This window comes from Diabrotica virgifera, chromosome 6 (genome assembly GCF_917563875.1).
Source record: "Diabrotica virgifera virgifera chromosome 6, PGI_DIABVI_V3a".
Classification (NCBI taxonomy): Eukaryota; Metazoa; Arthropoda; class Insecta; order Coleoptera; family Chrysomelidae; genus Diabrotica; species Diabrotica virgifera.
The window spans coordinates 106,096,799-106,118,546 of NC_065448.1; the positions used below are offsets into that span (position 1 = coordinate 106,096,799).

Sequence of the window (21,748 nt, forward strand, 5' to 3'; positions counted from 1 at the left end):
CGGCTCTAATTATGCTAAATGAAACCAATTGTGTCGCAAATTCCTCGGTAGAATGCAGTAGGATGTGGTTACCCATACTAAAGGAGGAAGTCAATAGAAAGAAAATACCACAATTAGTAAATCAGTAACATATCGAGTTAGTACATATTTAGTATTTTAGTATTATTTAAAATTTAAAATATCAAGTCAGAATTTGGTATTAGTTTTGAGAGTAAACTAAATGTAAACCCAAATACTTGCGATGTCGGGATAGTATCACGAGGTTTTTCCTGGTTTTCCCTCGTGATTTACTATGGAATCTCTAACGCGAGAATTTCAGTACCACCGTTGCATTTGGTTGTCTTTTTAAAGACAGATCACATGCTATGATTTTTTGTGGAGGCTATTCTTGAGTTGGGATTGATTTCATGTAACCGAATGAACTATCTTTTAGTAAAGTCGTCCCAGGAACGCAACTCATCAATATTGGCAATATCATTTTTAAAGTCGTCTACTTTAAAATGTATAATACGTGTCTGAATTGCCGATATAAATGAGTCAGATTAAATAAATTATTAGAAGAATTTTTTACTAAGCAACAACATTTTTGTTTATTTAATATTATTTTGTATTTTGACAACGACACCCGACTTGGGCGTCGAAACGTTAATAAAATCATTTTTAGGTAAAATTGTGGCTTATTTCCCATTTGAATATACTTGATTATAAAAATGCCACAAGAAAATAGCTTCAGAACAACATCAGATATATCTTTAACGGACATTTTCCAAATTACGATAACAGAACGAGATTGCCAATAACGTCAAGCTTTCTGTGTTAGTATGATACTATGAAGAATGTAAGGAAGAGAGGTCGCAGATAACTCACACACTTAATATACCCACGCGCATACAGAAATCGGGGTAATTCCCCCAGCTCATCAAAGGTCTAAAATTCAAGAAAAAAATTGTTGAAACAAAGATATAACAGCTGACATGAAATTTAAACCAAGCAAGCAAGCAATTTGATTCAACCCGACCTGTGGGAGATGTCCACCCTTTCGAAAGTAAGTACATTCGGGTGTAACAATTCATTGGGGCGAGGTGTTTTGGCTTTGGCCCAAGTAAAAAACAGGGATCACCCCACCTCGCTCCAATGCCCCAGGCCATCCCTTTCCCTTCTATAGCACGCTGATGTGCGATAGGGGCACAACTATCAGCCAAATGCTCTTTACAATGGAATCCTGGGTAATAAGATTCCAGTGCCCTAATCGAATTCAAAACTAGGCCAGCGTGAAGCTCTCTAAGCCTTTATCTTCTAAATACTTATTTTCGGAACTGAAATTGCTTGCTTGGGCCCCAAGTCATTGTACCAAGCCCAACTGGGCTCAGTCCAATGGCTTGGTGCTCAAGTATCTTTTTTTGTTTTTTGAGTTTTATATATTTTTTGGTGGCTTGCGCCTTTTTTATATATTATTTTGTATGCTGACTTTACTTTATCGTCTGTCTGGTGCCTTGGATAACTTCTTGGACTACTTTAGTCACTATGTTTGTTACCATTCTGACTAGGTCGTCTTCGTCTTGGAGGATTGCTGTGGTGTTTTACGTCGTTTTGGCTTGTGTGGCTTGGGCATAGGATACCCCGGTTGTCTGCTGTCGTATGTTCGTCTGTTGTTGTGGCCTCTGTGGTGGTGGTCTTCCATGGGTTGGGCATCTAGGGCATCCTCTGTAATTTTAGGGGTGGCTTCCGTTGCATTTGGCACATATTGCCTTTATTTCTTTGGGTCTTTTACACAGCTTCGTGGGGTGAACTTCTCCGCATTTCACACACCGGGTTCTTGTGGTACGCGTTTTCTACATGGTGGTAGCTCTGGCAGTTGAAACACTGTGTTGTTCCTGTCGCTTTTCGAAGGTCCTCTACCACCACAACCTTCATGTGGCACAAATTGGTAATCTGCTTAGCCTTATCTACGTCCTCGTGATTCAGAGTCAGTATGAACATCGGAAGTTTTCTTTTGGGACCGGCTCTGGTAGTCATGTTCTTCGCTGCGTGACAGACTATCTGGTGTTGTTCTTCTATCTCTTCTTGGATTGCCTTCTTGGTGGTGTTTGTGGGCAATCCCCTTAAAACCACTCTGGGTTTTATGTCCTCGTCTATTGGGAAGGCTATCCATTGTAGCGTCTTATCTTTGTATGTCTCTACATACTCTTCTATTATCCTCACCATTTTTCGATAATCTTCCAGGCTTTTCGCCTGGATGAGTGTTTCCCTACCACTCCTGTAAATTCTGTTTACCGTGTAAACTTTTATTCGTTGAGCTATGGTGAGGATAGCCCCTATCTCGGTTAAGCTCTGTAATTTAATTACAGGCGGCTTTCGGTGTGCTGTTGCCTGTTGTTCAGGCAACACGGTGGTTTCTTCGTTTATTTCCATGTCCTCTGTCTCCGCATTACCAGGACGCTGCAAGGCAAGCGTATTTCCATCTGTGGTTGGCGCTGGGGGGACTGGATCATTGGTTTGTGGATTGGTTCTGTTGGTCCTCGTGGCAGAGTGAGAATGTCCGTTGGTTAACTGGTTTTGGTTGCCAGTGGTGGGAAGTCCTTTTTTCTTTTTTGGCTTCGCTTTTGTAGTCGGCGATGACTTTTCAGTCGTTGACTTCTTTTTCGGTTCGGGCTTCGCTTTCGATGGGGGCTTTGCCTGTTGTTGTTGGCTCTTTTTGTCCTGGCCTCGGGCTTCTATCAGCTCGTCTAACCGGTACACCACCTGATTTTGAGACTTCACCATCGCGTCTTTCATCTCCATTATTTCTTTCTTCAGCTCCGCTATTTCGGCCCTCTGCTGGGCTATCTCTTCATACTTTTTCACCAGCCATGCCTCGTACTGGGCTTGTCTAGTTTTGGTGGCTTCTAACAGCTGTCCCATCAGTTCTTTTTGGGCAGGTAGCTCTTTCAGGAGCTTTTCTTTGCCGTTGTTTTCTTCATCACTCGCTTCGTTTGCTGTACTAGCCCTTTTGGTGGTACCTCTCTCTGTCTCGCCGGGGACTTCTTCCTCCATGTCCTTGTCGGTTTCCTCATCGGTTTTCTCTTCTTACTGTTCCTGTAAAAGGTTAAGATCCACTTTGCGTGGATCTTCATTAGTTGGCGGAGTGGCCATAGGACGGAGGGGTGACCGAGACGTAGCCCGGTCAATCGTCTGGGGGCGGAGAGCCCTAATTTTGGCGAGCCTTTTTTTCCACCGACTGGCCCGCCGGCCAGTTCTGCTTCAGGGTCGGTCTCCCTTGACCTATCGCGGCTGTTCACTAACCCAGACAGAACTGGGTTAGGGTTCCTCTTGCTGTTTCTCGTTCTACTGACCCAAGGGGCCGGAGCTGCCCGATGTAGGTTTCTAAAAAACTACACCTTGCAGTGTCGATACCCTTACGGAGACACAGTAGAAATCCCGTAACGGGCTCACGTCGAGCCCGTTTTGCTTCTTCTGCTAACCAATCTCTAGCTGTAGCGTCTCAGAGAATCCAATAAAAATCAAAGTCCCTGAGTTCACCACATCCAGAATATTAGCCTTCGCCTCTGCTTCTCGCCTCAGAGAGTAAGAAGCGCTTGACTGCTGCCGTGCTTACATTCACGGCTGAACTGAGAAGTTCAACAATCAAGCCACTCCCACTTCTTCGGCTGCTCTCGGCTGCTGTTCCGTTGCGCTCGCACGTCTAGTTCCTCCGGTGTCTGGCACCGGACTCACTAAATGAAGTTTAAACCATAGACAAACAAATTCAACCCGTTAAGGGAACGTAATGCCAAGGTATACTTCTACTGCCATTGCCTGTGCTGATACGTTTGTCTTAAGAAAGTTTATAAATTTATTGGTGGGTAGTCTTAAAACAATATTTATAAGCCTAATATTATTCTGAAGCTATTTTCTTGTGACATCTATTACGATTTACTATTTATTAATAACGATTTAGTTTTTCCGAAGTTCTTTTGGCTGTGCTTCTTGCTAGGTATGCCAACGGAAAGAATTGGTCTGGGCCTAGGAATGTTTCTTTTATTGCTCCCCTGGCACATACCTAAGTTCGGTTTTTCATTCCCACCAATATAAGTATGTCCAGGCATCCAGAGTAAACTTACTTTGTTCCTTTTCCGATCGTAATCAGATTCTGAAGACAGTTCCAAACTAACTTAAAGTCAATGTGGTTCGAGTTCCGTATCTTTAACGCTGTGTCGAGGTACACGCTAACTTGTACCCAAATAAAAAAGTTAGGTACACGCGAGCTAAACGTCATCAAGTCAGTGACGTCATTATTTAGCGTGCACTTTAACTGTTTTTTTGGTACACACTAACTTGAGCCGCGCGTATGCTGTGGTAAGTACCACGAGTATCAGAGTGAGGTTAGAATTTGTCTAATCGCGTTGTGTTTACACTTTAATATTGATAAGTAAAGAGTTTTCTTATTTTTTATTTGATTAGTGTTTTTTTATTTACTATGGAGTGTGGGCAATTATTTAGTTCTTTTAATGAGTTTAACAACATTTTAAAACAGTATAAAAAAATAAGAGACAAAAATTCGTGATTAAGAGTAGCAGAAGTACTGCAAGCGCCAGTTAACTTGGCGACAGCGAATACGCACAACGACACTGAGACTGATGATCATCCCAAGTTAACTGGCGCTTGCAGTATTAAGATGGCTGAAAAAATTTTAAAGCGTAAATTAAAGGAAGACCTTAAATATTACAATGTTTATGGGATGAAAGATGGTCAAAAGAATATTATATTAGACATCAAAAGGTTTCAAAGGAGTTACCACTACAAGCGAGAACATTTCTTTGCAACCGTTTTCTGTGACACAAGCTTTCACAATAATATTCAACTTACATATAAAAATTATTTTAACATTATTTTGTACATGTCATGCCAACTAAATATTTATTTTGCTATCCTGAATATATACTTTTATATACACATTAATTTATTACAATTTTGAAGAAAAAGAAGTTTGAGATATCTGAATAGTTCTGCTTCCCTTCCCCTTCCCTTAATAAAAAATATTTTTCTATCAAACAAACACTAAACATATAAAAAAATCGGAAAATTAGCGTGTACCAAAAATACAGTCAATGCCCACGGTAAATAATGACGTCACTGGCATACTGGATTGATGAGGCTTAACTCGCGTGTACCTAACTTTTTTATTTGCGCACAAGTTTGCGTGTACCTAGACACAGCGTATCTTTAATACCGATTTTTTTTTCGAGGTTTATCTTTTGTCAGTTTGGAAAACTTAATGTATTTTTAATTGTGATCTAGGTGCTTTAACTTTAGCAACTGTACCTATACGTAGATGAGCTTTGTCACTATTTCTTTTAATAGAATCCCTGCTAATTAATTCAATATAATATACGTTTAATCCTAGGAACTTGAAACAATCTGTAAACTTTTTTGTGTCGGTACACTTGCGCCCTTGCGCGAAAAAATGTCATCAGCTCATCACACTGCTGTCAATGAATTTATCTGAGATACGCTTATTCAAATCCAATTACAATCTATAATACGTAGTATTCATTACGCTAGATACCTGATTTTAGTTCATTTAAAACTATTTTGTAAATCCAATAGGTGTATGGTACATGAAAAACAAAACCTATTTTTTTTGTTTATAAGTGTCTTGATTTATGCCCCTTTAAAAAGCATGATTTAATTATATGATCCTTCTTTTTTTGATGATTTGGCGTCTATATCTTATGCTTTTTATTTTTTAAATTAAACTGTCTTGTTTTACCCAGTTGTTTTCATTTTATTTTGAATTATATTCTAATATTAATTCTATATTTTGTACTCAGAGCATGGTTTCCAAAATTGTAGGAGAAAAGATGGAGGATGACAAAATATCTATGCCTAGAAAGGTAGTATATACATTATGTATTTATTTTTATATTTTATAATTTATTTAACAATAGGTAAGTTAATAATAGGAATGGGTATTTTAAGACTACTTGCAAAATCTTCTGAACTTCATGAAAATGAATTGGGTCATTCAATTGGAGACGTCAATCTACAAACTAAACGAAGGAATCCGACATTACTGAAAAGATCAGGATGCCCATCAAACCCTGTCGTGCCATTTAGTATAAAATTAAAATAATGCAACGCTTTTAGCATTAATTATGCACATTTTTAATTTCGATTATATGCACAGTTTTAAGATTTATGAGGTTTTGCACCAACTCTAGTAAACTAAAGTTTGATACGTAAAACTAAAATACGAATATCTTCTGCAATCCTGCTAACTACGCTATTACTCTATACATTTTATTTTTCAGTTTATATCGGCCCCAAATTTGTTTCAAGATCCTCCTCCTCTATCTTTTCTCCTTCGTAAGTATGTAATCAGGTAATTTGTTTGACTATTTCTATTTTATGATTTGCCACTTTTAAGTTATTTTCTCTTTCCTATTAATGATATCCAGTTCAGTTATTGCCTCACATTTTCTCTCTATTAATTCCGGAAATACTCTCGATTTTTGAGAAATCATCTCCCATTTAGCTAGCTTGGATTGTAGTTATCCCTTTGCGTCATTATAAAGCTTTTACATTCATATAATAAAGTAGGTATGTCCATTGTCTTATATAAAGTTTAATGATCGTATAAAATTACTTATCTTATTATTTAATATTTTGTTTCATTGCATTTAACCAATAGGGAACTTGCATATTTTTTTATTACATAAATAATGTTAAGTTTTGTTTAAAAATGAAATTTCCAAAATTTCACGATTCAAAAACTCATAATTACTTAGAAGTACAAATTTAAAATCTTCTGTGTATATGTTACAGTCAAACTCCGAATTCGAACAATCTCACACTTACTGTCACTTGCTGTTGCATTTAGTAAATTTCAATTTCCGACTTGTCATCGACTTATTTCGTATGCTTTAAATGATAACGCACGTGTAAAGATTCAGGGACTCAACTGTATCTGGCTAAACAGCTTAGTGCTAAAGCCACAAATAAAAAAATATTCATTCGGAAACCAAAGAGAATAGGTATTAATTCTCTTTGGTTTTCACAGCGATTTGTTACAAAAAACCTATTTCTGTGTTTATTTTTTCATTTCTGACTAAGCATTATAACTAAAATACTTTTTAGACTATCCCATTTTGTGCTGCAATATCTACCAGTCCCAGTCATAATACTGGAATAAACATACAACAAGTTATGAATATTTTAAAAAACAGACAGCCTATTAACGGCATATCACCTACTTTAGCTCACAACATTGGATTGGCGGCTGAAAGGCTCAATAGCAAACCTCTTTCTACCTTGGTGTCCACCATAAATTCAAATACATGGTAAGGTATATAAACAATACTTTTCTACGTAGGTACTTCTACCACTACTGTTTTTTCTGAATTGTCTTAAGTGTTTTCGTTATTGAACTATTTTTGTTCAAATAGATAATTGACATATAGGACATCATCTAGGAGTAGGCAACTAATTCAAACATCATTCTAAAATGGAAATTATTAATTTCTATACATATATTATATAATAATATGTCATCTGTAGCTAAAATTGTATACATTATACACAAAAACTAATTTTCCAAATTTTCTCAAATTTTTATAGTTTTAAAGGTTTTGCCAGATACAGGGTTAATAAGGCGCTTATTGTCAGACCACGCTTAGCCGCTCAATTTCAAATTGATTGAATCAATTATTTAAACTTAATGAACACCATTTAATATTGTAAGAGTCTACTAGACTTTATATCACCTAGACTTCCAAAATATTTTATGACAAAACGCTAAGAATTTCTTCGATACCTCAGACAAATTGCGCCAACGTTCAAAAAAGTTATAAATTACGAAAATACTATACATGCGTATAAGATAACAATAGTATATTGTACAACAAGTGAGAAAAAAGACATATTTCTCACGAGCGCAGAAGTGTGTTGGCACGAGCCGAGCAACGACGCGAGTGCCGCAAATCAAGCGAGGGAGAAATATGTAATTTTCTTATGTGTTGTACACTGTACTTTTTCTATTTCTATGGATGCGGTTTTGTCAAGAGTTCAAACTTCAAAATTAAATAATTTAGGTGTTTGTGTAATGTGTCAACACCTTTTGTTTGACAATATTAATAAATTGTGTTTGTATTGTGCATGTTACCATGGAAACACATTTTGTTTGGCAATATTAATAAATTGTGTTTGTATTGTGCATGTTACCATGGAAACACATTTTGTTTGACAATATTAATAAATTGTGTTTGTCTTGTGCATCTTACAATGGAAACGGCTATCATATGTATGGAACACTGGCGGAGAACCCCACTGCAATGGCCGACTTTTCTCACTGCGTGAAAAATTGTTCGTTTTGAATGTATGTAAGTAGTGAGAGAAGTTGCACATTGTATAGCATTCATAGAAAAATAATTTTATTACTTCATTTTGACACATATTTAAAAACAACAATACCCAAGTAGAAAAAGTAAAGGACGTCGTGGTAGATGCCCCGAGATATGTAGCTAATTAGTATTAGAACAATCCACACTAAATGACCAAAATTTAAAAGCATGGTAAAAGTCCGTAGAAATGGAACCGATTTGAAAATATATACCTAGTATATATTATAGGGTGTCCCAAAAGTAGCCGAACGGTCGAATATTTCACGAAATGAACGTCGGATCGAAAAACTGAAAAATACGTTTTTAATAATTTTCAAAAATCTATGGAACGACACTAAACACCACCCCACACTCCACCCCCTGGAGGTGCGGTGGGGGGTAGATTTAAAATCTTAAATGGAGCAAGCAAGCAAGCAATTTGATTCAACCCGACCTGTGGGAGATGTCCACCCTATCGAAAAAGTACATTCGGTTGTAACAATTCACTGGGGCGAGTTGTTTTGACCCGAGTAGAAACAGGGATTACCCCACCTCGCTCCAATGCCACAGGCTATCCCTTTCCCCCCATAGCACGCTGATGCGCGATGGGGGCATAACTATCAGCCAAATGCTCTTCACAATGGAATCCTGGGTAATAAGATTCCATGTGGTGTCCTAATCGAGTTCAAAACTAGGCCAGCGCGAAGCGCTCTATGCCTTTATCTTCTAATTACTTATCCGCGGTACTAAAATTGCTTAATTGGGCCCCAAGTCATTGTACCAAGCCCCACTGAGCTCGGTCCAATGGCTTGGAACTCAAGAATTTTTGTTTTTTGTGATTTTTTTTATGTTGTTTTTGGTGGCTTACGCCTTTTTTGTTTTTTGTATCTTTTTGTTGGCTTACGACTTTTCCTCTATTTTCTTACCGGCTGACTTTACCTGGTCGTGGTGTTGGACCTACGTTTGGGTTGTGTCTTTCTTCGGCACTTGGTGTTTGAGCTACAAACTAACTACTAATTTCACTTTTAATGTTTCTTTTACTTTGTCACTCTTTGTTTGGTTGTGCTTCCATCGGTGGAAAGCGTCATACCTTAGCATCTCTCGCAGTATGTGACTTGGGTGGTGCTCCAGCTCCGCGAATTTGACCCTTGCCTTATCTGTCATCATTTCGGTGACTCTCACCTGTTGTAGTTCTCTGAACAGGAATCTTTCTGCTACGTATCTTGGGACTCTGGCTGCTTCTCTTAAGCTGCTGTTGTGGACCGCTTGTATCTTCTTTTTGTGGGTGTTGCATACTTGTTCCCATGCGAGAGATGCGTATGTTAATACCGGTAATATTATGCTGTTTATTAATCTTAACCTCGTTTTAGTCTTAATTTACTTTTTCTGCCTGTGAGTCCTCTTAGTGTTGCTCTCGCCATGTTGGCCTTCTGGACTAAGGTTTCTACGTGTTTTTGTAAGGTTAATCCTTTGTCCATGGTGACTCCCAGGTATTTAGCTTCGTTTTTCCACTCGATGGGGTTGTTCTGCACCGTCAGCTATTCTTCTGGCTGTTGTAAGGGTACCTGGTGTTCTAGGTACGTCGACGGTGTATATTGTGTACAGCAGAGGTGACAGGACCGCTCCCTGTGGCACTCCAGCCTCCGGGTTTCCGAGCTCGGACAGGACTTGTCCTATCCGAACCCTGAAACTCCGGCCGCCTAAGTACGAGGAGATCAGCCTCGTCATCGCTCCGCTGTACCCATAACCTCGCATTTTGTATATGAGCCCCTTATGCCATACTCTGTCGAAAGCTTTGCTTACGTCCAGGAATGCTGCTCCAGTGTACTGCTTGTCGTTGAATCCAACTGTTATGTACTCAGTTAAGCTGAGTACTTGTAGCTCGCTGGAGTGCTCTGCTCTAAATCCGAATTGAGCTTCTGGGATTATCTCTAATCTGTTTGTTTCCGTCTGCAGTCTGCTGAGAAAAATTCTTCCCACTATCTTGCTGATCGCTGGGAGTAAGCTGATTGGCCTGTAGTTCTGCGGGAATGTGTGGTTTTTGCCAGGTTTTGGGATCATAATGACATGGGCCTCTTTCCATCTGTTCGGGAATATTTTTTATCTTAGTATCGCGTTCACTATGTTTGTAAAATACACTATAGCTCTCATGGGAAAGTATTTTAGGGCTCTATTTGTTATTTCGTCTAGACCATTCGCTTTTCTCGGTGAACTGTTTCTTATATGTTCGTTTATTTCTTCCGCTGATGTTGGGGGAATGATGTCTTCTGGGTCCTCTGGTCTTTCTTCTTGCTCTTCGACTTCTTCCATGAAGTTTACGTCCTCGTCTGGGTGGAAGTTTAACCTGCATTCTCTTTCGAGCGTAGACCTCATCACCTCTGCTTTTTCTTCTATGGTATATACCATGCCGTTTTCTCCGTGTAATGGGGGGATGGGTTTCCTGTCACTTCTCATCATTTTCTGGAGCTTCCAAACATTTTTCATATTTGAGTCTAGTTCTTCCATCTTGAGTCTTGTACGAAGTTGTCCCATTTTTCACTACGGTGTTGTCGAAGAGCTGTTTTGACCTCTCTGTTTAATGTGTTTTCCCAGGTTTTGTCTACTCGGTTTCTTGTTCTTCTGGCTATTTCCGTGTGGACCTCGACTTCTTCCTCTGTTGTGCTGTTTCTAATTGCTTCTTGGATGATGTTTTCTAGCGCTAGGACTTTTTCTTCTATTTGTTGAGGGTTATTTATAACTGGCACTATATTTATTCTTTCACTCACTAATCTTTTGTATTTCGTCCACTTTATTTTCTTTTTTATCCTTTTCGGCGGGTTTGTTTCTTCCCATGTTCCTAGTTCTAGTAGAATGGGGTTGTGATCTGCTGTTTCTTCGTTCAAGGTGATTAGTTCAGCTTGTAGTCCTAGGTTTTTAGCCACAACGATATCGATGTCCAAATTCTCCATCATGTCCAATTAGTCCAAATTCTAAAGACAAAAAACATAGACAAAAGGGACTTACGAATAATAACAAACCTTTACTGGAATCAAAGAGCACAAATTGTAATAGATAACGAACCCAGTCCAGAAATTGAAATCAGGAGAGGAGTTCGGCAGGGATGTATTATGTCTCCATTACTCTTTAATGCATGTAGTGAAGCCATTTTTGAAGAAGCATTGCTATCTCAAAGTGAAGGAATAATAATTAACGGAAGATCTATTAACAACATAAGATATGCAGATGACACCGTGATTATAGCAAGCTCTGCTGAACAACTCCAACTACTACTGAACAAAACAAAAAATTTCTGTAAAGAATATGGACTAAAAATGAATATAAAAAAGACCAAATACATGATAATAACTAAGAAAACAAACATACAAAAAAGCATACATTTGGGAAATGTACCGATAGAAAGGGTTGATAAATACAAATACCTAGGAACCTGGATTTCAGAGAAAAATGATCAAACAACAGAAATAAGGAGCAGGATAGAAATAGCAAGAAATGCGTTTGTAAAAATGAAAACAGTTCTCTGCAACAAAGACCTTAGCTTAGAACTGAGAGCAAGAGCTTTGAGATGCTACGTGTTCTCGATACTACAATATGGACTTGAAAGCTGGACATTAAAGCAAGAACACATAAATAAGCTACAGTCATTTGAAATGTGGTGTTACAGAAGAATGCTTAGAATAGCATGGACACAGAGGAAAACGAACACGGAAGTACTGCGAGAAAGGGGTAAAGAATGCGAAATAATAAACACAATAAAAATAAGAAAGTTACAATATCTGGGACACGTAATGAGGGGACCGCGATATGAAATGCTAAGACTGATAATACAGGGAAAGATAAGAGGCGGAAGGAGTATAGGAAGAAGGAGAGTGTCATGGTTAAAGAATTTAAGGGACTGGTTTAGATGCAGTTCTATAGAACTCTTTAGAGCAGCGGTGGATAGAGTAAAGATAGTGATGATGATATCCAACCTCCGATTAGGAGACGGCACTTGAAGAAGAAGAAGATGTCGATGTGGGTGGGAAGTCCATTTCCTGGGAAATGTGTTGGTTCATCTGGGCCCATTGCCACTATGTCTTCGTTATTTTCTATATAGCTATTTAGTAGTCGTCCGTTTCTGTTCGTAGCTCTATCGTTCCAGTTGGGGGATCTTGCATTCAGGTCTCCTATTATTATTGATGTTTCAGCGATGTTTAGGAACGCGTCTAGGTCATCGTCCATTAATGGGTCTCGCGGTCTTACGTAGGCTGATGTTATTCTGACTACGCCTTGCCTCATTTTCACTTCTATTGTTGTTGCCTCCATGTTTATAAGTGGTGGGGTCGTGAATCTTGTGTGTTTAATTCCTTTCTTGACTAGAATGGCCGTTCCTCCTGATATTCTTGTGAGGTAGTTCCTATATACATCGTACCCAGGAAACTTTAGGTTAAAGTTGTTTTTAAGCTTGGTTTCCTGTATTGCTACGATGTCCATCTCGTATCTGTTGGCGACTTCATCCATGATGTTTTGATCTGTTGATATGCCGCCCGGATTCCAGGAGCCTATCCTCAAGTATCCCCTGTCTGCCTGTATTACTTCTGCGTCTGCCTGGTGCCTAGGATAACTTCTTGGACTACCTTAGTCACTATGTTGGTGACCATTCTGACAAGGTAGTCTTCGTTTTGGGGGATCGCTGTGTTGTTCTGTGTTTGTTGTTGTTGTTTGTTTGTTTTTGTGGCTTGGGCGTAGCATACCCCGGTTGCCTGCTGTCGTCTGTTCGTTTGTTGTGGCCTCTGTGGTGGAGGTCTTCCCCAGGTTGGGCACCTAGGGCATCCTCTGTAGTTGGCTGGATGGCTTCCATTGCAGTTAGAACATGTCGTCTTCACTTCTCTGGCTCGTTTGCACAGCTTTGAGGGTTGATCTTCTCCGCATTTTACACATTTTGGGTCATTGTGGCATGCGTTCTGGGCATGGTGGTAGCCTTGGCAGTTGAAACACTGCGTTGGTCCTCTACCACGGCTTTCTGTGCCACAGATTTGTGATACGCTTTGCCTTTTCGACGTCCTCATGATCCAGAGTCAGGATGAACATGGGTAGTTGTCTTTTTGGGCCTACTCTGGTTGACATATTCTTCGCGGACTGACAGGGTATTTGGTACTGTGCTGCCATCTCTTCTTGGATTGCCTGTTCTGTGGTGTTCGTGGACAATCCTCTTAAAACCACTCTGGGTTTTACGTCCTCATCTAAGGGGAAGGCTATCCATTGTAGCCTCTTGAATTTCTCTTTGGCGTTGTAAGTCTTCGCGTACTCTTCCACTATCCTCACCATTTTTCTATAATCTTCCGGGCTTTTCGCCTGGATGAGGGTTTCCCTACCACTCTTGGAAATCCTGTTGGCCGTGTATACTTTTTGTGCTTGAGCTAAGGTGAGGATAGCTCCTGTCTCGCTGACGCTCTGTAATTTGATTACAGGCCGTTTTCGATGTGGTGTTGCCTGTTGTTCGGGCAACACGGTGGTTTCTTCATTTTGGTTCGTCTCCATCTCTGTCTCCGAACCACTGGGATGCCGCAAGACAAGCGCATCCTCATCTCTGTTAGTCGTTGGTGGATTGGATGTACTGGTCCTTTCGGCAGGATGAGAGGGGGTGACATAGCCCTCATAGCTTCGTTGGCTTTTCTTTCCCATGACTTCGCCTCGTCTCCAGGGAGTGGTGGGAAGGCTTCTTTTTTCTTATTCTGTTGTTCGGTCGGCGGAGATTTTTTATTTGTTTTTGGTTTCGGCAGTTTTAAAGTTAAGGGCTTGGCCTGTTGGTGGCTCTTGTTGTCCGCTGGCTTTTTTTCTTCCATCAGTTCGTCGAACCGGGCGTCTATTCGGTCTGTCAGCTTTAGGATCGTGTTATTCAGCTTGGATATTTCCTTCCTCAGTTCCCTTATTTCGATCCTCTGTCGGGCTATCACTTCTTCATTTGCCTCCAACTGTTCTTGGTAATCAGCCTCTCTGCTTTTCACCGCTCCGTGGTGCTTTCCCATTAGCTCCTTCAGTATGCTTATGTCTTCCCTTGTTTCGTGAGTTCGTCGTCGCTCTCGCCGTCTTCGGTCCTAGCTGTCCTAGCAATTTTCGTTGTTCCTCTGGCTGTCTCATCTGCCTCGTCCTCGTCCATGACTTCTGCTATAGGGGTTTCCTCGTGTTTGGAATTTAAATTCCTCGTCTCTCGCTTTTTCTTCTTTTGGCTGCTCATCCTCAGTTGAAACGTCGGTTTCCTCGCTGCTTAGTTCCTGAAACAGGTTATGACCCACTTTACGTGAATCATCATAAATTGGCGGAGTGGCCATAGAGAGGGGGGGGGGGGTGATCGAGACCTGGCTCGATCAGTCATCGGGGGCGAATACCTAATATTGTCAAGCCTTTTTCTCATCCGTCTGGCCCGATGCCAGCACGGTGTCAGGGTCGGCTTCCCCTGGACCTATATCGCGGCTGTTCACTAACCCAGACAGAACTGGGTTAGGGTTCTTCTTGCTTTTCTCGTTCTACTCGCCCAGGGGCCGGGGCTGCCCGATGTAAGTTTCTGAAAAACTACACCTTGCAGTGTCGATACCCTAACGGAGGTACAGTAGAAATCCCGTAACGGGCTCACGTCGAGCCCGTTTTGCTTCTTCTGCTAACCAATCTCTAGTTGTAGCGTCTCAGAGAATCAAATAAAAATCAAGTTCCCTAAGTTCACCACATCCAAAAATTGGCCTTTGCCTCTCCTTCTCGCCTAAGGTGTTAGAAGTACTCGACTCGCACCACGCTTACATTCGTGGTCGGAATGAAAATTCCAGCTTATCGAGACACTCCCTTCTCCGTTCGGCTGGTCTCTGCTGCTGTTCCGCTCCGCTCGTACGCGCACGACTTCCTCCGGTGGCTGGCACCGGACAACTTATCTTAAATGGAAACCCCCAATTTTTATTGCAGATTTGGATCCCTTATGTAAAAGTAAACAACTTTTACTCGAGACATTTTCTCGAATTATTGATAGATGGCGCTATAGTCGGAAAAAACTATTTATCGTGATACCATAGGTAAATTATAGAAACGGTCTAATATCTCGACAAATACATTTCGAAATGAAAAACCACAAACAAGTGTATAATATTTTTCAAAAACCTATCGATCGATACCAAACACGGCCCCCCACTCCACACCATGGAGGTGGGGTGGGGTGGGGCACTTTTAGCCCGATCAAAGAACAATCTGACCCCAAAAAAAATAAAAGAAGGACGAAAATTTGGGAATAGATAGTTGAAATTTTCTATTATTATGTAAGAAAAAGTTTACAATTCTACATCCCCTCCATTTTACAAAAATTGAGGGGAATACCCCGTCCCGAAGGTGAAAAATATACATACAAAATATGATCGGAGTTGGATAAAATGACTAATTGTCAAATCAGTTGACTGATTATTGGATAAAACAACTTTTGTTCTATAGAGTTTTTCGCTAAGTCAATACTTTTCGAGTTATTTGCGAGTGAATGTATTTATTTTTAACAAAAAATAAACATTTTTGACGGTTTTTCGCAGATAACTCAAAAAAGTAAGTATTTTAGCGAAGCGAAAAAATATTATTAGCAAAAATATAGCTTATAAAAAATTGAAAACAATGGTATATGCATGAGGTCTGTGGACCCAGTAGAAGCAGAGTTGTAGCTAATGAAAAGTAGGTTCTTCTTCGTCAAATTCCAAAGAGAAAATTTCAATGTGGAATAACCCAAAACGGAGCACTTTTCGTGAAAAATTGATGTGAACTTTTTTAAAATGTTAAAAAAAGGTTTATTTTTGTTTAAAAAAACTTCTAACATTAAAAGTAAGTGAGTTACGCTCAAAACATTGTTGGTCCGTTTTATTTTTTGGTAAAAAAAATCGCGGAAGTCGCCCCCTAATTATCATCACAAATAAATTTTTTCATTACCACTTGACAAGTTCTTTGCTTATTTATTATTTATATGATCTTTAAGTTTTATCGGTTCAAAGTGTTTATTTTTGAAAAAGCTGTAGTTAAAATGGCTTGAACGAGTAACTAATCACGAGTTTATGCAAATTTTGAACAGTCATAGCATAACCAACTTGTTTTCTAACAAGACAACAAAAAAGTAAAAATAGTCAGAAAAGCAAAGCATCATTTTATTACTCTTTGAGATTTTTGGTATTACCAATAATTTTTAAGTTAATTCCATAAAAAATTCCATTTTTTCAAAATAAAAAAAATGTTTTATTTTAAAGCCAATTTTTTTCAAAAATGAGCACTTTGGACCAATGAAACTTATAGATAATATAAACAATACATAAGTAAAGTACCTGTGAAGCGGTAACGATTAATTTTATTTAAGAAGCTAATTAGGGGGTAATTTTCGCTATATTTTTAGCAAAAAGTAAAGAATACCAGCAATATTTTAAGCATAACTCATTTACTTTTAATGTCAGAAGTTTTTTTTTTAAAACAAAAATAAACCTTTTTTTAAACACTTTAAAAAAGTTGTATTGAATTTTCCCCGAAAAGAGCTCCGTTTTTGGGATATTTCAAATTGAAGTATTCGATTTGGAATTTGACGAAGAAGAACCTACTTTTCATTATCTACAACTCTGCGTCTATTGGGTCTACAGGCCTCATGCATACATCATTTTTTTTTTCAGTTTTTTATAAGCTCTATTTTTGCTACGAATATTTTTTTCGCTAAAATACTTACGTTTTGAGTTATCTGCGAAAAACCGTCCAAAAACATGTTTTTTTTGTTAAAAATGGACATATTCACTCGCAAATAACCCGAAAAGTATTAACTTAGTAAAAAAACTCTATAGAACAAAAGTTACTTAGAATTAGCCATTTTATATAATTTCGGACTTATTTTGAACGTATATTTTTTCACCCCGAGAAAATATTTTTCACCCCGTATTTACCAATTTTTGTTAAATGGAGGAGATGTAGAATTGTAAACTTTCTCTTATATAATAATAGACAATTTCAACTACCTAGTCCCAAATTTTCATCCTTCCTTTATTTTTTTGGAGGTTTTCGTAAAATTTTGTTCTCCCTGATCGGTATATTTTGGATTCCTCTTGAAAGAGTAAGTAACATTTATTCGAAACATTTTTAGAATTATTGATAGATGGCGCTAATACATCGTATTTTTTCTATCTATCAACAATTCTAAAAAATGTTTTGAACAAATGTTGCTTATTTTTTGATGAGGAATCCAAATCTATAATAAATAAAAAAATATAAAAAAAACATTTTTTAGGAACGCTTTTCTTTAGTTACGAGTGACTAAAATTAAAAATATTATAAAAAAATCAACCAAAAAACAAAAAATAAAAAAAATTAAAAAAATCTAACACATCCGTCAAAGAAAAGCGTGGCGCGTGTTCAACGAATAAACGGTTTTCGCCCCACGTTTTTCTTTAACGAATATGTTAGATTTTTAAATTTTTTTTTATTTTTTGCTTTTTAGTTGATTTTTTATAATATTTTTAATTTTAGTCACTCGCAACTAAAGAAAAGCGTTTCTTAAAAATTTTTTGTTTCATATTTTTTTATTTTTTACTTTTTAGTCTTACACTTTTCAAACATTAAAATATATCGTCGTGTTTATTAAAATATGTATAAAACATGATGTACTAACATGAAAAATAGTCGGAATCAGCAAAAAATTTGAAACTTTATTGTTTATTAACCCTTAAACGACCACCTTTTTTAGGTTCCATGTACGCCCAAGGGTGGGTAAAAAATGTCCACCTCGAAAATAGCTAACATATTTATTGAGAGTTGTTGGAAGTGGGTTAAACTTAAGAATCTTATGCTTAATAAACACAGCATCTTCTAAAATATTAATATAAACAATTTACAAGCCTTACAACAAAATTACAGTGTACATCAAAATTAACATACCAGTAAAAGCCATTAATTCAGATTTGTCGATTTTCTCCACAATCTTCCCTTCAGCCTCCTCATTTGCGGATAATTATGTCGATAATGTAATTATACGTCGATAACTATATGGATTATGTTCCTACCAACGAGAAATTATAGAGAAAACTTTAGTAACAAATTTTACTAAGGGTGTACTTTTTTTGCCCACCCATATTTAACTCAAGATATTACTTTTATTTTCAAAAATATCGGTAAAACCAAATTAACATTTGATAAAGGGCTGTATTTTTAACAATAAATAATTTTTGAAAAATTTTTAAACACATAATAAATATGTTACAAGGGAATACGCATTAGGTGGACATTTTTTACCCACCCTTGGGCGTTTAAGGGTTAATGAAGCATAACGAAAACAATTAACGTAAAAAGTGAAATTTTAAGCGTATTTAAGCGTTTTCCATTAAAATCGTTTTTTTTATTTAAACAATTAATAAACATGAAATTTTTTTTTATTGGCTATTCATGTATTGTTCTCGCGAATGCATATGTCTGCAAGTTTTCATTCATTTGCATTGAAGAAAAGGCAGTCAAATTAACGTCTAAAGATTTGACGCAAACTATTGAACTAAATGAAAGCGTTTAAAAATGGGGGTTCCTATTTAAGAAAATTACCCCCCACTCCACCTACACGAGATGGAGTGGAGGGTCATGTTTGGTGTTGTTCGATAGGTTCTTGAAAAATATTAAACAAGCATTTTTTGGTTTTTCATTTGGATCTGTATTTCTCGAGATATTTGGATCTGTATTTCTCGAGATATATCTGTATTAGAGATCTGGATACCATAGGTAAATTATTAGTTTCTATAATTTACCTATGGTATCAGGATAAATTGTTTTTCCCAATTATAGCGCCATCTATCGACAGTTCGAAAAAATGTCTCGAATCAAAATTCTTTACTTTTCGGCAAGGAATCCAAATCTGCAATAAAAATTGGGGGTTTCCATTAAGGATTTTAAAGTTACCTCCCACCCCACCTCCTGGGGGTGGAGTGAGGGGTGATGTTTGATGTCATTGTAGACATCAAGGTGATGTCTACAATTGTGACCATTGAAGGGGTGATATTTTTCAGTTTTTAGATCGGATGTTCAGTTCGCGAAATATTCGACCGTTGCGCTACTTTTGGGACACTCTGTATAAAGGTTGGTATAAAGGTATCTCTCTCGTTCCATCCCTCCTTGTGGAGTATTGGGCGCTTATGCGTTTCTTGGCCGAAAGTGTAAGATTGCTGTGTGACCGGGACAGCGTATCCTCTTTTGTTTTTATTCTCTGGATAAATTGTGAACTAATTTCCTCCACTCTCTTCTATATTTTGCTCTCTTTTTGACTTCGCCCCATCTTAGTCCAATTTTTTCGTGTTCTCTCGTTGTTGTTCTTTTTCAGCTGTTGTCTGGTCTGTCTCTTTTTCTTTTCCTCTCTGGTTGGTATTCAGGTACAAAGGTCTAGTACAGTATATCTGTATAAAGGTTGGTCAGAAAATAAAAAAGTTTTTAGAAAGGAGTGAAAAAAATCGAAAATATTTTAACAATGTAACAGTTACTATAGTGATAAATGTTTGCAACTCTGTTTTTCCTTTTTTTATTTTTTCTAGTGTTCATCAGCATTTATCCCTAAACTAAACTCTTGATCAGGAGTTATTCAATATAAAATTGTAATAGCAGTCTTTAAAGTAGGTACAATTTTGACGTTTCAGTTATGTGAAACCACAGCAATGTCCCCTATCGAAATGCAAACTTAATTACCAATACCTGCAGAATTTAGCTAGAACGATTCCAGAAGAGACAGTGGAAGAAGCTGAAGGTGAAGAGCAAACAGACGTTAAAACCGTTATTATTACAGGTAAGAACGTGATTTAAATTTAAGACTATAACGCCTGGTTGCACCAACACATCTTAAGCTTAAGATTTGCCTTAAGCTCAGCTTACTAAACATACGCGTTGCACCATTGAGTCTTAGATGAATTTCCAGCTTGCCACAATGGATTGCCAACTGGATTGCATCTTATGCCGCGTCCTCACTGGTAAAAATTTGCGTCGAACCAGCTGTTTATCGCAAATATTTAAGTGCTCGAGGTAAATTGTGCTAATGTGGACATGTTCGTCGCATAAATCGAACGCAAGAATTTTCGACGCACACAACGCACACGCTCAATCGGTTGTCTGTTTTTATACGCGGTTTCACTGGTTAAAATTTGCGACGCAATTCCTTGCAATAAACCATTAGTTTAATACGCACGAAAAATTTACCAGTTAGGACCCGACAATAGACTTAATTTCAGTTAAGGCGTGCTTAGATAAGAATCGAAAATTATGGAGCAACGTAAGTGACCTTATATATAAGCTGAGCTGGGATAAGCTAGAGCTTGAGATTTGTTGGTGTTACCTGGCATTAAGCCGCGTCCTCATTAATACATTTTTCGTGCGTATTGAACTCATTTTGTTCATCGAAATGGCGTCGCAAATTTTTTCCAGTGAGGACGGGGCTAAAAACCGACAACCGATGGAGCGTGTGCGTTGTGTGCGTCGAAAATTCTTGCGTCCGATTTATGCGACGAACACGTCCACATTAGCACAATTTACATGGAGCACGCAAATATTTGCGACAGACAGCTGGTTCAACGCAAATTTTTACCTGTGAGGACGCGGCATTCAAACATATACCGGGTGTCCACTTACATTTCCCCCCATTTTAACTGCCTATAACTTCTAAACGGCTCAAGATAGAAATATGCCATTTTCGCTGAAATTTTTTTTGTTCCATTAAAAAGAACTCAACAACCTATTCTTCAAAAATCCGCTATTTTTTTGTAATTAAAAGGGATATAAAAAATTCAACTAATTCAAACAAAAATTTTACTAAAATGAAACATTCCAGCGAAAACAGCATATTCCTATCTTGAGTCGTTTAGAAGTTATAGGCAGTTAAAATCGGGAAAATATGGTACACCCGGTACAGTATGGTGCAAATGTTTTGAATAAATTCTATATTTCGTAAGCCGCCACTTTAAGGAAAAATCACGAAACAGGTCGATTTTTACTTTTAAATTATGATTTTTTGGCAAATATATTATACTACTGACGTCATCTTCTGGGCGTGATAACGTAATCGATGATTTTTTAAACGAGAATAGGGGTCGTATGTCAGCTCATTTCAAAGGTTATTTAGTTCTCTATTTAGTAACGAAAACATTAGCATAATAATTATTTTTCCAAAAATTTGGGCATAAAAAAAGGGTGTCCAAAAATTTTTTTATAATTAAATTAATTGACACAAAAAGAAGAATTTATGTAATTTATTTAATTCAAAATACATTTTGCTGCTGCCAGAAAACAAAAATAAATGTTTATTTAACAAATAAACATTGTTTTTTGCTGAAATTCAATGTTCAAGTTGTAACCCCCTGCCTCTTGGCAGTTTTAATATTTAATTTAAGCGAAAAGCAATGTTTATT

The 21,748-nt window shown here is 37.8% G+C and overlaps 1 protein-coding gene across 3 annotated transcripts in view; it reads left to right on the top strand.

The window, feature by feature from the left end:
* The window catches only part of LOC126885912 (uncharacterized), a 163,115-nt gene that overhangs the window by 124,234 nt on the left and 17,133 nt on the right, over positions 1-21,748 (top strand). For 2 of the 3 annotated variants that reach the window (XM_050652717.1, XM_050652718.1), the window contains 3 exons: positions 5,811-5,873; positions 7,117-7,319; positions 19,991-20,136. In XM_050652717.1, the coding sequence (XP_050508674.1) occupies positions 5,811-5,873; positions 7,117-7,319; positions 19,991-20,136 (412 nt within the window). The remainder of the gene's footprint in view (positions 1-5,810; positions 5,874-7,116; positions 7,320-19,990; positions 20,137-21,748) is intronic. The other variant, XM_050652719.1, reaches the window with a different exon arrangement.